Source organism: Tyto alba, unplaced genomic scaffold (genome assembly GCF_018691265.1).
Source record: "Tyto alba isolate M040663 unplaced genomic scaffold, T.alba_DEE_v4.0 Super-Scaffold_7, whole genome shotgun sequence".
Taxonomy (NCBI): domain Eukaryota; kingdom Metazoa; phylum Chordata; class Aves; order Strigiformes; family Tytonidae; genus Tyto; species Tyto alba.
Window position 1 is genome coordinate 1,756,976 of NW_024881328.1, and position 16,401 is coordinate 1,773,376.

General features: G+C 45.2%; 1 protein-coding gene across 8 annotated transcripts in view; it reads right to left on the reverse strand.

Moving 5' to 3' along the window:
• The window catches only part of GALNT13 (polypeptide N-acetylgalactosaminyltransferase 13), a 143,082-nt gene that overhangs the window by 34,061 nt on the left and 92,620 nt on the right, over positions 1–16,401 (reverse strand). For 7 of the 8 annotated variants that reach the window (XR_004407744.2, XM_032997347.2, XM_042783725.1 and 4 more), the window contains one exon: positions 1,080–1,219. The exons of the other annotated variant lie outside the window; for it this stretch is intronic. Coding sequence is in view for 6 of the 7 variants with exons in the window: in XM_032997347.2 (XP_032853238.1) it covers positions 1,080–1,219 (140 nt within the window). In the remaining variant the exon portion in view is untranslated. The remainder of the gene's footprint in view (positions 1–1,079; positions 1,220–16,401) is intronic. 8 annotated transcript variants of the gene reach the window in all.

Genomic DNA, 16,401 nt, shown 5'->3' on the forward strand with positions numbered 1-16,401 from the left:
CTGTCTCACCTTAAATCTCGGCTGAAAGAGGGGAAAAATGACTCAGAGATACACTGCCGATGTCTTAAAAACCGTCCGTTCCTGCTGCTGCTGGTACCTGAGCTTTAGGTCTAAAAACCCACTTTGCCGCTCAACTGGCAGTCGGCCGCTGTGAGAGCCAAGTGTGAGTTTTAATTCAGGGATCCTGCCTGAACTGCCGTTTCCATAGAAACTGAGGCTGTGCTGGTAAAAATAAAGTGTTTTAATAACTATTTTATTACTTTCTCATACTTTTATTTTCCAGTCTGACAAGATCGTACAAAGCCTTATTATCTGACACTTGTTAGATGAGTTCTTTCCTTGCTGTAAAACCGTGTTTCACTTTATTTTGTCGTAGTTAAACTGGAAACCCTGCTGTGGCTTTTACTTTTCCCTACAATTGCGAGTTTCAATAGTAAATTACCTTCCTGGATGTAAAAAAGCCATTTGCACATTTGACTGCTATTCTATCCACAGCTATCCTCAAATCAAGCCGTTCGAGAGCTTTTAAAAGTCAGCATAGGTAGAACTCAATAGAGTACTTTTAACAGTGAATTATCTGAATTTTAAAGAGATTTCGGTTCTTGGTGGTACTAGAACCATCGGATTATTAGGAATGCCTGTGATGCTCAGCTCCAGGCAGCCTTGCTGGAAAGCCTTGCATCAGTGAAAAAACACATTGTTTGGAAAAAAAAAAAAGGCAAAAAGAAAGCTTTTGCTATTCTACATGGTAGGGAGTGATAAGTGATGATGGAAAGTTCCCTTCAGCTACTGCATAGTACTTAATTATTTCAAAGTATTAGTCACAAACCTCACTTTTCCAATACGCTACGCAATTAAAAAAATAAATTTTTAATGGCGAGCACACACACTGAGAATAGGAATGCCTCCTTGTGAAAGATTTAGAGGCAATACGATCTGCTCAAAAGTAAAGATAAGTAAGGCACGGGGATTGCACACAAGCACTTTATTCCCCTCTCCAAAACCACTTCATCTGAGCGAATCCTCCGCTCGCACCGTACACTCACTGGTTTAATTTAGCCAAAGGAAACGGCTCGTACCTCACCAAGGGAGTAATAGCGCCGTGGAATCTGGGAGTCGGGATAGATGTTTTCCAGGTACCACGAGAAGGGTTTACACTTCAGATTTTCTCTTAGTGCCTTCCTGACGGATACGTCGCCGTAATCCACTTTAACAACACCTGGAATTGTGAAGAGAACAGACGGTCAAAGCAGAGGCTCTGTAGACCTGCCGAGCATCGGTCGCAGACCCTTCTCCAGTTGTCACGGTTCCCTTTTTAGCACTATCCATTTGCTGGAATTGCGGCGCAGCAGCATGCGAATACACGTGCAGCTGCATTCCAAGACCTACACCGTAGCTCTTTAAAAGCATTAAATAATTAATTTAGCAAATTGAAATTCTTGGGAGTGTTACTTTTTTTTTTTTTCTTTTTTTTTCAGGTAATTCATCAATCCAGAAAGGATGAACGCCTTGATTTCTTTATACTCCGAAATAATGAAGAGATCCATGTACCTTTTTACAAACCGTTTTTCCCCAAAGCATCTTGCTGGTGTCTTCCAGCACCTTCTCCCGAGGGAAACAGCCCAGACCAGGCATGGCTGTTTTACCGATGTCATCCAAACCACCCCTTGGGTGATTCCAGCAGCCAGGGCGCGTTCTCCCCCCCCGAGGAACCCCACTGCTCCCTCCCTCCCGCACCCCACAAGGTCCCGCAGGCCTGGGGGGCACACCTCATCCCCCTCAACAATATTTTAAACGCTACTACAAAATTCAGTGTCTCCTGCAATAAGGGAGGCGGGGGGAACACAGCAGCAGGTTTGTGCAGAGACCGGCCGGCGGACAGGCCCCCGGATCCACCCCCCCAGCACAGGCAGGGTGCTGGCGGGACGCTTCTGCTAAAGGCAGAAGGTGTCACCTCACGTCCCAGTTAAATTGTCACCGGGTCCGGTGGCACCGTTCCTCCCGCAAGCCTACACATCAGCGACCTGAGCCAGCAGCATCCCGAGTGGTGTGGGAGCCACAAATCAGAAATACAGGCCATGAAGAGAGAGAAAAAAAAAAAAAAAAAAAAAAAAAAAAGAATAATAATCAAGGAGCGGGAAAATCAGTCAGACACCCCCCCCCGTAAAGTGCAATCTTATTTAAAGGAAGAGAATATATGATGCCTTCAAGATTTATGACAGCTAGCCAAGCAATTTCTTTCCCTGTTGATGCTAGCAGTGTGCACCAGGAAAGAAGAAAGAGAAGCGGGAGGACACAGACACGGCTGCGGGTCCCAGACACAGGAGGGGGAACCAGAGATCAGCCGTGCCTGCGCCTCGTGCCGCGCACGACACGAGCACATCAGCACCGCTGACAGGTCGGGTCCGAGATCGACTGCACTTAGAAATCTACTCTGTACGTGCGTGAATAAGGAACTGGGAAGTTTTAACAGTATTCTTGAAGCCTTGGGGATGCAGCATTCCCTCTCCAACCCGTGCACGGGGCAGAGGGTGAGACATACGGTTCCAGTGGCAAAGAAAGGAAGAATTTCATCGTCGTTCAGCTGCAGCCAGAGCAGGGGGGGCAGCAGGGCCAGGGAGGGGATTGTCCCCCTCTGCTCCGCTCTGGGGAGACCCCCCTGCAGTGCTGGGGCCAGCTCGGGGGCCCCCAACAGCAGAAGGACCCGGAGCTGCTCGAGCGGGGCCAGAGGAGGCCACGGAGATGCTGGGGGGGCTGGAGCAGCTCCCCTGGGGGGCCGGGCTGAGAGAGTTGGGGGGGTTCAGCCTGGAGAAGAGAAGGCTCCGGGGGGACCCTGAGAGTGGCCTCCCAGGGCTTAAAGGGGGGGCAGGAGAGGTGGGGGGGGGACTCTGGGTCAGGGGGTGGGGATGGGATGAGGGGGGATGGTTTTGCACCGAAAAAGGGCAGATTTAGGTGAGCTCTAAGGCAGAAATCCTTCCCTGTGCGGGGGGTGAGGCGCTGGCCCAGGGTGCCCAGAGCAGCTGTGGGTGCCCCCTCCCTGGAAGGGTTCAAGGCCAGGTTGGACGGGGCTGGGAGCCCCCTGGGCTGGGGGAAGGGGGCCCTGCCCGGGGCAGGGGGGGGCACTGGGGGGGCTTTCAGCTCCCTCCCCACCCAAACCACTCCAGGATTCGGTGATGCATTCAACTTCTTAACTTTCTACATGAAGAAAGTGTAACAGGAAAATATCATTTCCATTTTCCACCCTCTTGTCAAACTGCCTTTTGCAGATGTGCATTATGACTTTCAGAGTTTAAAATAACACTGAACCAATAACCTGCAATATCCTTTTCAATACCAACACACTCCAGGAAGGGGACAGCTCAGGAAGGAACCGTGCATCACGGAAAGAAACATAAAGGCCAGTCTTAAGCTGCTCGGCTAACTTACTAAGATAACAAGAAACCCCCAAAAGCACATCCCATATTCTCCATAGCCTAATTTAATCTAATTTTAGATGAGATCTATCATTCACAGAAACACTGGTAGGCAAAGCAGTAGTAACTGCCAGCACTTAGCTGAAAGAGTTTGAAAGACACTCCCAGATTTATAACTGAAATCCGTGCTGCATTTCCATCATCTTCTGCTTTCCATTATTTATGGGATCTTATTTTGAAATTATCGTAGAGGTGAAGCTTCAAGGATATCAGCATATCCTGCTAGGAAATCATGCCCTAAAGCACAAGACGGTATCAATTTTTAAAGAAACTCAGTATACAGCAACAGCGAAACTATTCATTAATATTAATAAAAATTTAACTTATTTCAGATAACCACTCTTACTTGTATTTCCAAATCTCTACCGGTTACGTCTTTGCCCAATGAGGTTTACGCATCATTATGTAGTTGTAGGATATGATGTAATTCTAGATAATGAACCAAAATACGGGCTACACTACAAATTATTGCTGCGGGCTAAAATCAAGGCGGGTGCTTCAGCCTGATCCCAATGGCTGGGGGCGACCGATGCTTCAGCAGCTCCGGATCAGCAAAAACTCCCCAGAAACCGCACGTGCCAAGAAATTAAGTGGCACTTACTCAGGCACTAGGAAAGCATGAAATTTTAAACTGCGGTAAAAAGAAGAATTCCCATAAAACCTCCAGCCGTAACACATATAGAGAACTGAAATCACAGCAGCTGAGGGGGGGGTGGCAGAAAAGTGAAGATGAATCAAATGCAGGTCAAATCCAGGCAAAAGCCGAGCTCCCGGCACAGGGGCACGCCGGGTGCGGGGCAGATGTGGTGGGCAAGAGGCTTCGTCTGCTCTGCAACTCACAGGGCGTCCTCTGTACGTTCAGTAAGATATCTGGGGAGGTTTTATAAAATTCTTAAAGGATTCAAACATCTTTTCTATTGGTTTTCCCCCCAGGAGCCAGAGGTAATTTATCAGCTGTTCTGCAATCAAGGAGGCTGATCACAGCGTTTCATTTGACTTAGGGGAAGAAAAGCATCAAAAGGTCAGTATTACAGTTGTTATTTAATATTTTACTTTTTCAGATGGCAATTTTTCTCTAAGTACAACTCACGCAGTCACTGATTTAGCTTACGCTACCGAAACCACCGAGGCGCCTGGCCCCTGTGCTGCCATTAAGCAGCATCTTACGGCTGTTTCGTTGCTTCGTGTGTCTCTATGTTGACCAAAAAAAGCGCCAAACGAGACGGACACCAGCGAGTACAAGCATGACCAGGATTGTGACACGAGTTTTGCTGCAGAGCATTTGTCATTTGTACGTACCAACAGTGGGAGGTCAAGAATACTTGTCTGACTTTGCAAGCCACCTGTGCAACGCGTGCTACGCGGGACTGAGCGGAAAACAGCTTTGCTTTCAGAAAATCAACCTTTTTTTTTTTTTTTAAGTTATGTTTCTGGGCAAGCTTTTATGGGCAAGGGCGACTGGGGGTCTGCGATTGCTGCCTCTTCCAGAGGAGGAGACGTGCACTACTGCTATTATTTGTGCTACTCAATCCTTATCTCTAATTAAGCTAATCTTCCTCACGGGAGGGCACTGGGGTGTTAGGAGAAAAGCAGTATCTGTGTTTCGTAGTGCTTTGTACTGCGGGGATCTGATGAAGCTGAGCATGAGGAAAGAGGTTATTAACGCAGTTATAGCCTGAGAGCGCAAACAACACGGCCTTCCCCCCGCACACACGCACGCTCTTTGATATTCGAGTTACAAACCAAATCAGAAACACCGTCTCTCCATGAAAATACCCCGTGGATTCACCGAACACCTTGTTTCTATTTCGCTTTGCGATTCGTACAGGGATTTCCATTTCCACATCGGGTTCAGCCCTGCAATTGCTGGAAGAGAAAAAGCCATGAACCATTTTCCACACTGTCTGACTCAACCCGATACTCGAGTCTTCTGTCATTAAACAAACTACAGCTAAATAAACTCTACTTTTACATTTTAATAAGCCTCGGGGGTAGAGGTGGGGAGGCTTTGGTGGGTTTGGTGTGCTCAGCTCACTGGGGTAGGTTTAGCTTAAGGCTCTCTGAGCCTTGGGATCCCACAAGTGATGCAGAGACCGCGGGCACTGCGCAACCCAGGTCTCCGACGCGCCCGTACCACCCCCTCCTTCCATTCAAGCTGTCTCTTCCCTTTCTCTCCACGGGCTCCTAACACGCATCGAGAACGGTCCCTGCAACAGGATCTCCCTTCCTCAAGCTCCTCTATTATATTGATATTTCTCATCTTGCACCGGGCTGCCTCAATCCCATCGCAGGCGGCGGTGCCAGCACACACCCCCCCCTTCATCCTCAGGCAAGGGCCTCGTTTGTACAGATCTCCAGTAAACCTTTCCCTTCCCTTCTGCTCGATTTAAAACCACGCTATGATGAATCAATACCTACTTATTGTCACTACCTGCTAAATAATGAATGGGACTCAGAGGAAATATAAAAAGAATTAATGATGAATACGTCTGCTTGCACTTAAGTAAGAAAACCTACGTAGAATGTCCTCGGGTGCAAGGCAGAAATAAATCATAGAACCATGAAACATCACAAGAAGCTACAGAAAACGTAACGTGCAAAAGAATGGATTAAAAACACCTCAGGAAAGAAGCAAATTGTTTTAACAGATGTGCTTCAAATAGAACCAATGAAGTAGTTGCAGGAACGCATTACACCTGCATTTTTTCTAATGGGCACCTCCTGCAAATTGGCCTGCAAGGGTTTAGCTTCAAAACTGGTGAAATGTACCCTTTCTGCAGAACAAGACGCTAATTCAGGATGATACAGATGGAAAAAAAAAAAAAAAAAAAAATCGTCTGGAATGATATAGAAGTTGCGGAACTGAGAACAACTTTCTTTACGTAAGAACAACTCTTTGAAAACTTAATCCGAATTAGGCTTTTGCTCCTCTTTGCTGCCTTGAAAAGCCCGAGAGAAAACCGCTGCCTCACTGAACCGCTGTTCTAGCGTGTTGGAAGGGAGGGCAGCGTGCCCAGGGAACCTGGTCTGTGCTTTGAACACCTGCACCTCCTTGCCCGGCAGCCAGCTCATTCTCCGAGGTGCCTCCTTCGCATGAGAAAGCAAAGAACCAAGTCAGAGGCCACCAGGAACCTCCAGAGATGGAGAAGGTTTAGTTTCTTTTTTTTTTTTTTTTTTTTTTTTTTTTTTCCTTACCAAAGGAGCATTCAAAACTGTTTCACAGGACTAAAGACGGCAAAACGCTAAATTAAAACTGAGCTTGCAACACCAGGATGCCTGGCATGGCACGCGTCACAGCGAGGCAACGGGGACACTTGCTAATAATTTGGGAAAAACACTAGTTGCTGTATTAATATGATTTAATCGGTGCCTGGGAGGACGCTTCTGTCTGCACCGACCCCGGGGGAGCGATCCATCCCTCCCGGAGGGCGGCTGGACGCTGGGCAAATTTTGCAGTGTCTCAGGAGCTCCTGACAACACAACCCAGCAAATAACACCCACAGTGCCCTACGCTTCTAAAATCCGGGGAATTTCAGGTTATATCTGTATCAAACCCAGGTGTACTACTTGTTAACACGCGCGTTTTCTAATTAGCCAGAAGGTTCATTCCTCGACACGTCTTATTTTTGTTGCCAAAACCCGTGCACAACCCATTAAAAAGTAAAATAAACAAAAACCGTGCTAACTCAAAAAACCCCGCAAAACCCACCACCCACCCTCCCCCCTCTTCCTGAGAAGTTCTATCGGTCGAGGAGTGGTTTTAGATAAACTATAGGTAGTGGTTTCATAATATGAAATACAGCGTGGAATGAAGATTCTGAGCTTTTCATGGGTAAACGTCAGCTGTATCTGCTTGGAGAAAATACGCTTACAATTTCTAACATAAAAAAATCTTATCGCTCCAGAACATGAGTCAATACTGCCAATATTTCTGCAAATAAAGCACTGCATGATCGTGTGCTGCGCTTTAAAAGCTTATTCTATGGCAAAGGGTGAAGACTTTAAATCTTGTTTTACCCCATAAACATACCGGTAATGTATGATACTTACACACACATATTTTAGAGAGAAAGACAGAAACTAATTAACTCTTACGTTGCCAATTTTGTCCAGACACTAAAGAAAAAAATACCAATTTTACTGAAATAGATATTAATGGGACCACTACTAATTGAAACCTGCATTAAGATGTTTCTCCAGTCCATATCTGAGGAAAGCTTCTAAGAGAAGGCAGAGCTGAAAAGAAACCTCTGACTTTAGTATTAACCACCAAAGAGTGAAAATTAAGTAGTAAAATTATTGAGGTACTAAGAGAATTTTGACAGTGAAAACATTTTCCTGTGAAAACCATAAAACCCTGCTACATTACAGATCATCTTCAGCATAAAAAAATATGGAAATTTAGTCTTTTTTAGTGTTCCTGGGAAACTTAGTCTTTTTTACTAACATGTCAGATTAACAGGAGTGAAACCTGCGCTACTGGGAGCATAGCAAAAGCTAGAGCTGATTTAATTTATAAGAGTGCATATGTAAAAAAATGTATTTTTGTAGCTGGAAAAATTACCGAACGCCTTCGTAAGAGACTATTGCAGTCATGCTGTTTCCAAATTCAAACATTTGATTTCTACTGACATCCACTGTACTAAGACAAGTGGCTCAGGCATCGATCTCTATTTTGGAGGTATTTCAGATGAGTCTTGTTTTGAACGTCCATGCCACCCTACAAAACAGGACTGTTTCCAACACAGAGTGGTAACTTTAGAGGCAAAATACAAAACCAGGCCCCCTCTCCAATGTATTCAAATATATGGTTTGTATTACCTGGTATTTCAATATTGGGCATGGTACACAGCATCCATCAGTGTATTATTCTTCCTATTCCATCTGTAGCACGTGTAGAGTCATAAAGGTTTTCTTTCCGCCCTTCCCTATCAGCTGAAAGGCCACACTGAGTCACGGGAGATTTGTAATACACCCCACAAGGGTTATCTTTAGGAAAAAATAATCTCAGGCTGGCCGGCCATGATCTGGCAATGATCTGCCAAACCACTCTTTATGCTCCATTTTATGACACATTTAATAAAACGTTCTTTGCAAATATCAGTGCTATAAATGACACAAAAGATAAAACACAAATCTGATCTGTCTTGATCCGGATACGTTAATTACACGGCAGCACTTCTGTGTGTGTTTATCTACAAATGTTGTCTTCCACCTTTAAAAAAAAAACAAAAAACAAGGACACAAAAGAGGGATCACACCTCGGAAGAGGGGTTTTAAGCTCCCTTTTGGCTGCAGCTTGAGGTTAGGGCAGTATTAACAAGTCAAGACCTTTGGAACAACGACAAGACAGGAAACCCCAAATTCTCACACCTCCTCTCCTAAGCACCTTCGAATTAAACCAAGCGAGATGACCCCCAAACCCAAGTCAACGAACATTAGTTCTCAAGGCCGCTGCTGGTTTTAGTAAAGCAGCATTGGGCTAAATCCCGAGGCTAACTACGCTCTTTATTGCTCAGAACGGTAACAAAAAAATTCCAGTGGAAGAACACCAACCAGAAATGGGACGGGGGTGGATACTTAAAAAGGAGCAATCCGCTCAACTCCTCACTTTTGCTCCTTTTGAGCGTTAGTTTCGGGTGGCTCTTGACCATCAAGCGATGCTTGAAGGGCGTTAGTCGTTTTTAGATCGTTAACCTTCGATTAATCACACTGGCTGGGTGAACCCGACCAGCCAACCAACGACTGAGAGCCGAACACCGTCACCGTAAACGCGCTTATTTTCCAAAAACCGGTTCAGGACACGCTTCAGAACTTCTGCTGCTACAAGCAACGCTGTCAGCAAACTCATTCATGGCAGTGCTGCAGCTCACGGGCCCATGCGAGGCTGCCCCCTCCCCACCAGCCTCGCGTCCCCCCTCCCGCCCCCGCGTCCCCCTCTGCCCAGCACAGGCACACGGCCTCCAAAAGAACCCTTTTTTTATTTTTTTTTTTTTTTTTTTTTTTTTTGGCACGGCTCTCCTCTCAGACACCTCCTCATGCAAAAAATGTATCTCCATATAGAGAGAGACATTAAAAAAAAAAAATAAAAAATCACATTTTTTACTTGAAAAGTTAAGAACAATGACTAACTATCTTGCAGCACAATTGCTTTTAAATATTTTGGGGGGGTTGGGTTTTTTTTCAGAGAAGCTCAATAAGCAAGGACTATTAATATGATTCAGGTTTTCAATATTAGTGCCTTAAATAGAAGCAGAGAAGCAACAGAAGAAATATTTTGGTGTTTTTTTTTGACTCAGGAAGCAATAGCTCAGCTGCCCCTGCACTGCTGCTCTCCCTGACAGCAGGAGGAGACCCCTGGGCACACGGAGCCGCAGAAGGTTCCTGGCACTGAGGAGTGCCCACATGAACGCCTTCCCAGTTCTCTGGGGCAGGATTAAAGCCTGGCCGAGACTGACCGGCAGAAATTCCACCCCTCCTTCATGATGCGTTCAGCCCGACAGATGCATTTGGCTGAGCAAGGAACCGAGACATGACCTTTGGTAGCTACGATGTTGAAAAAGTTGTATTAAATTTTGTACTTGCATTATTTTTTTTTTCTTTTTTTTCCCTTTTTTTTTTCTTTTTCTTTCATTTTTTTCTTTTTTTTTTCATTTTTTTTTCCTTTTCTTTCATTTTTTCTTATTTTTTTCTTTTTTTCCCTTTTTTTTCTTTCATTTTTTTTTCTTTTTTTTTTTTCCTTTCTTTTTTTTTTTTTTTTCCCCCCTTTTTTTTTTTTTTTTCTTTTTTATCCCCAGCACACACATTTCCCATCCTAACTCAGCAGCTCAGTGCTTTGCACCCGTGGAAAATCCTCCTCACCCTGGGCAAGCGCTTTCCTAAGGGGATGGGTGCCGAGCTCCGCCGTCCCCGCGTGGCCACGCGCATTCCCTGCAGGATGGTAACGCCACAGCCTAAACAAACTTATTTAGGAAATAGTGTTCTTTGCAGCTCTGGCGGTCCTCTAGCACTGAAATGCTAAATAGGTAAGAGAAGAGTGAAAATGTTTATCAAGAGCTCTTATTTCTTAAATTGATAGAGTCATTATCAACCTAATTATATAATTACACTTGAAAGGAGGATTGCATATCATCTGCTGAGTAAATCTAAGTAAAATGCAAGCACTTATCTTGCAATCCCAAATTAAAACTATGAAGCACTACATTTAAATTCTCAATAATGCTTTAAAGAAAGTGCTCCAAAAAATAATGTAACTTTGCATTTTAGCCTCACTTTAATAGACTAGGTAGGACATGGGAATTGAACACTAACTGATTATTAAGATAAAGTGGTTTAGCAATGCACTAAGCGTACAGAGAAATGGAACTATCATGTGCATTATCTTTTTCAGCTGACTGTGCAAAGGCAGGCCTATTCTGAGCGTGGCATTATTTCCACTCAGTGACTAGATACAGTCTTTTAATGCATAAATGGACACAACCAGCCTGGAGTTGGGCAGGCTGAGTGGAATGCGATACGCCGGAACAACTCGAAGCAGAGGTGAAGGAGGCTGCTAGGAGCAGCGTGCAGGGTGACGGGAACAGCCTGAGGAGGGACACACGTGCAAATCCACCTGGGTATACAAATATGTGCTTACACGTGCTGGGAACTGCACAATAAGGCGCGTGGTTTGCCATACGAGATGATGCTGATGGTGGTATAATAGCAAAGAACTACCTGTGGTGTCATCCTGCACTGTTGATTTACATCAATTACACTGGCAATTTTATGAAAATAACAGAATGATGACCACTAAATATACTAACAGAAACTAGGTGGTTTTTTTTTTTGTTGTTTTTTTTTTTTTTTTGTTATTAGAGATGCCAATAGAAGACCGACATGGAAGGAAGGAGAGAGGATTGCTGAAAGCAAATGCGTTTGCAGCACTCGGCTTCGCAGCTCGGCGTTGCATCGGGCTTTGCCTCACTGCGATGAGGTCGGCCATCCCCTTTCGGGGGGCTCTGCGTCCCACGGAGCCAGGAGAGAACACTTCTTGCAGCCAGAAAATTGTGAGGATTTGTACTGAGTTAGGAGGAAAGTCTCCCCTGTCAGCCCAATTCCCCGGCACCATTTGAGCCTTTTCATAAATGAGACGGGCTTCAGAGTGCCACTGACATCAACTGTAACACGGCAATACACAGCAGCTCCTCTGTGTTTCAGAAAAAAATCATGTATTTCTTTTCTTTTCTAAGAAAGGGACTTCCTTTAATCCCCTCTGAAGTCCATCCAACATTTCTGAGATTTCTTTAAACCCTCCTGCATTATTTCGCTCTCACGGTTTCAGGCTGCAATCACACCGCAGACTCTCAGTTAGGCTCCTGCCAAGACAAATTCAAAACTCCTTGTCAAATGCAGTATTTATACTAAACCAAAAAGGTAAGTGTTCCCCACTACAAGCATGTTTTGTGATCTTACGCTCAGTTTTCACACCCATCCCAGGCTCAGCAAACCGAGCTGTCACAACCCTGAGGCTCCGCTCCAGGCAGAGAGCAAAGCTGCTCCTCACTCCCAAGCACACAGCAAAAATAGAACTGCAGTTTCCCCACACACCAATGCAAATATTCCACAAATAGAGTATTTTTTCTACAAGAATTGTTCTTCCTCCTCTCGCCACGTGACAAACTAAGCCTATTTTTCAACTCAAAATATTCTGCACAGAATTTAATCTGTATGGGTTTATGGGTTTCCTTTTTTTTTTTTTTTTTTTTTTTTTTTTTAATTAATCTAGGTTGGATACATTAAAAATTCTGGCCCCTAACTCATCTGAGCATGTGGCAAGAAAAAGCAGACAGCACATAGGATGGCCAAATTCAAGGGTAGCAGAAATAAAATGAGAATAAAAGATTTTATTCTTATCCACACACAGCTTCTACAAAGATAAAGGCAGGCAGCAATTTTAAATATGTCTAAAACCACAAAAAAATTCAGGTGGGCTCTTCTTCGGTGGGGGTTATATTTTTACAAGCAAACATCCTCAAGAAAGCGATTCATAACTTGACTGATCAAGACTTTTACCTTGAAGTATAATTACTAGGTGTGCACCCTCATTATGCCAAGAGATATATTTAACACAACGCCACTGTGAACGACCGTTGGTTCCTCTTTCTCTCAGGACAGCATCTAAGAAATCAAATTAATCAGGTCCCAGAGGAGAACTGGGTAGATGAGTGTGCACTGACAGATAATAGCTTCAGAGACCTAATTACTAAAATGCAACTTTCTTTGTTCTCTAAGAGAATTATCTAGAGATCTGTGTTTTTCAGATTAATAAACTAAGAGAAATACACGCCAGACAAAAGGATAAAAAAAAGGAGTTATATAATATGGGGAATAATTTCTCACATTTAGAAATGATCTACTAAAAAAAATCTACTATTTCCCTTCTGAGAAGAATTTTTTTTTTTTTAGTTAACATGTTATGAATTTTATTTTCTAAAAACCCTACGTACCTTTCTCCTCCATTTGCTTCTTAATCCTGGGGAACATCTTCATCACATTTTAATCGTCAATTGATACAGCATATTCATAAATAACTTCAAAAAACACCAGAAAATGTAAAGGAGACCTATACTGAAATTACTTCCAGTGACTGAAACGGCAACAGACGTTAAGTTTTGAATTCAACAAATATTGCCCTGCCAACATCACTGTTACCGACCTAATTTCACCCTTCTATTTCAATAAAATTATGTTCATGGGCTCTCTATTTGACTTTTGTACGAATTTACAAATGCATAACTGTGTAAAGAAGACTGAGTATATTTAGAAGCACTAAATTTCTGCTGATTTGTGCTCATTTCAGAAGTGAATATTGGTTCTGTTCATAGAAAGATGAGTAATAACTTAATAATAAACACAAAAAGTACGTTGGCAATTCACCCTCACATTTCTAATGAAAAGTAATGGTTTCATTAAACCTTGGCTCCACGGTTTTACCTATAACTAACAATTTGCAAGAAGATGACCTAGAAAGTATTAACTCGCACTCCTGCCTGCTGAGCTGAGGTGAAGAGCAGAAGAAGCTGAGCCACCAAGACCAACCCCATCTCTCATGCATGTCCTCTGCCCACCGAAAGCTCAAGAGCAGCCAAAGCTGAGCCACCAAGACCAACCCCATCTCTTGTGCATGTCCTCTGCCCACCGAAAGCTCAAGAGCAGAAGAAGTTGAGCCACCAAGACCAACTCCATCTCTTGTGCATGTCCTCTGCCCACCGAAAGCTCAAACATCGAAGAAGTTGAGCCACCAAGACCAACCCCATCTCTTGTGCATGTCCTCTGCCCACCGAAAGCTCAAACATCGAAGAAGTTGAGCCACCAAGACCAACCCCACCTCTCGTGCGTGTCCTCTGCCCACCGAAAGCTCAAGAGCAGAAGAAGTTGAGCCACCAAGACCAACCCAACCTCTTGTGCATGTCCTCTGCCCACCGAAAGCTCAAGAGCAGCCAAAGCTGAGCCACCAAGACCAACCCCATCTCTTGTGCATGTCCTCTGCCCACCGAAAGCTCAAACATCGAAGAAGTTGAGCCACCAAGACCAACCCCATCTCTCATGCGTGTCCTCTGCCCACCAAAAGCTCAAGAGCAGAAGAAGTTGAGCCACCAAGACCAACCCCATCTCTTGTGCATGTCCTCTGCCCACCGAAAGCTCAAGAGCAGAAGAAGTTGAGCCACCAACACCAACCCCATCTCTCATGCGTGTCCTCTGCCCACCAAAAGCTCAAGAGCAGAAGTTGAGCCACCAAGACCAACCCCATCTCTTGTGCATGTCCTCTGCCCACCGAAAGCTCAAGAGCAGAAGAAGTTGAGCCACCAAGACCAACCCCATCTCTTGTGCATGTCCTCTGCCCACCGAAAGCTCAAGAGCAGAAGAAGTTGAGCCACCAAGACCAACCCCATCTCTTGTGCATGTCCTCTGCCCACCGAAAGCTCAAGAGCAGAAGAAGTTGAGCCACCAAGACCAACCCCATCTCTTGTGCATGTCCTCTGCCCACCGAAAGCTCAAGAGCAGAAGAAGTTGAGCCACCAAGACCAACCCCATCTCTTGTGCATGTCCTCTGCCCACCGAAAGCTCAAACATCGAAGAAGTTGAGCCACCAAGACCAACCCCATCTCTTGTGCATGTCCTCTGCCCACCAAAAGCTCAAGAGCAGAAGAAGTTGAGCCACCAAGACCAACCCCATCTCTTGTGCATGTCCTCTGCCCACCGAAAGCTCAAGAGCAGAAGAAGTTGAGCCACCAAGACCAACCCCATCTCTTGTGCATGTCCTCTGCCCACCGAAAGCTCAAGAGCAGAAGAAGTTGAGCCACCAAGACCAACCCCATCTCTTGTGCATGTCCTCTGCCCACCGAAAGCTCAAGAGCAGAAGAAGTTGAGCCACCAAGACCAACCCCATCTCTTGTGCATGTCCTCTGCCCACCAAAAGCTCAAGAGCAGAAGAAGTTGAGCCACCAAGACCAACCCCATCTCTTGTGCATGTCCTCTGCCCACCGAAAGCTCAAGAGCAGCCAAAGTTGAGCCACCAAGACCAACCCCACCTCTTGTGCATGTCCTCTGCCCACCGAAAGCTCTCCGGGGTTGTTTGCCACTACTGGGCTAACGTGTGCGAAAGGGGGACGCCTGTCCCACCAGGATGCTCAGCAGCGAGGAGCACACCAACGCACAGCGGAGATGGAAGAGTGAAGCCCATCAGGTGGGACAGGGCGGGAACTGGTGAGGAACCAGCAAGGAACTGGTGGTGAGGACAGCCTTCCTCCCCTCCCCAGGTAGCAGAATTCACATGTATATAAATGCTGGCAAGCTAAGCCGCTTTTGCTTTGATTAATTAAGGTCTTTTTATCACCAATAAACGAAGGCATGCTCAAACGTGGCTACCCTGGGGGGTACAGAGGGAATGCCCCCCCTCTACAGTCCTGAACCTAGAGTTGAAATGCTGCAGTGCTTTTTAAATTGTGGCGTATCTTCCCATCTTTTGGGATGAAAACTGCATTTGTAGAGCCACCTTGGCATCATACTGGTATAACAGAAAGGGCAAATGGACCCCAGTCCTGTACCAACCTGGGGGGGTGGGGTGGGGTGTGGAAATTTTGATAGGGAAATTGATAGAGAAATCTCCTCCCCAGGGGGAAGGAGGGAAAGGATGCCCCGCTAGCGGCTTTTCCTTCCCAAAGGAATCGCTGTGAAAAGCAGTATTTGCGATGCATGGTATCCCACTGGATGTCAGACTGCTGAAAAATGCTTCGTTAAAGATAGTCTTACATTTATACCTGTGCTTAGGAGCCTCAGTTAAAATAGCCTACGGCAAGAATTGGTCTTTTCAATGGGAGAAGGGATGTCTTCTCACCTCAGAAACCAGCTGATGAAATGCATGCTAGAAAGTCTAATATTGGACAACCAAGTTAAAAAATGTCACTGACAGAATCCTCCGCCGCTGCTCACTGAAACCTAAGAAATTGTAAAGGTAGCCACAAAACTGACTATCCAAAGCGATCTCAGAAGCTCTTCTCTAATACAATGGGAAATAATCCGTAATTCCTGCCCAAGATACAAGTGCTAACGAGGCAACTTCAAAATGTGCGCTCATTTGACCTCTTATATGGCAGGTGCTCATCTAGACAGAGCTTCACAATGGCTTCTGCCATCAAAAGCATCTGCAGGTTTCCAAACGTCCAAATTGGGCATTTTCTATCCATCTGAATCGCGGGATACCAGCCAGTTCAGAAGATAACACGTCAGTATTCACCACTCCTCCAAACCCGGAGAGCAACCACCCATCCACCCATCCACCCACCCATCCATCCATCCATCCATCCATCCATCCATCCATCCATCCATCCATCCATCCATCCATCCATCCATCCATCCATCCATCCATCCATCCATCCATCCATCC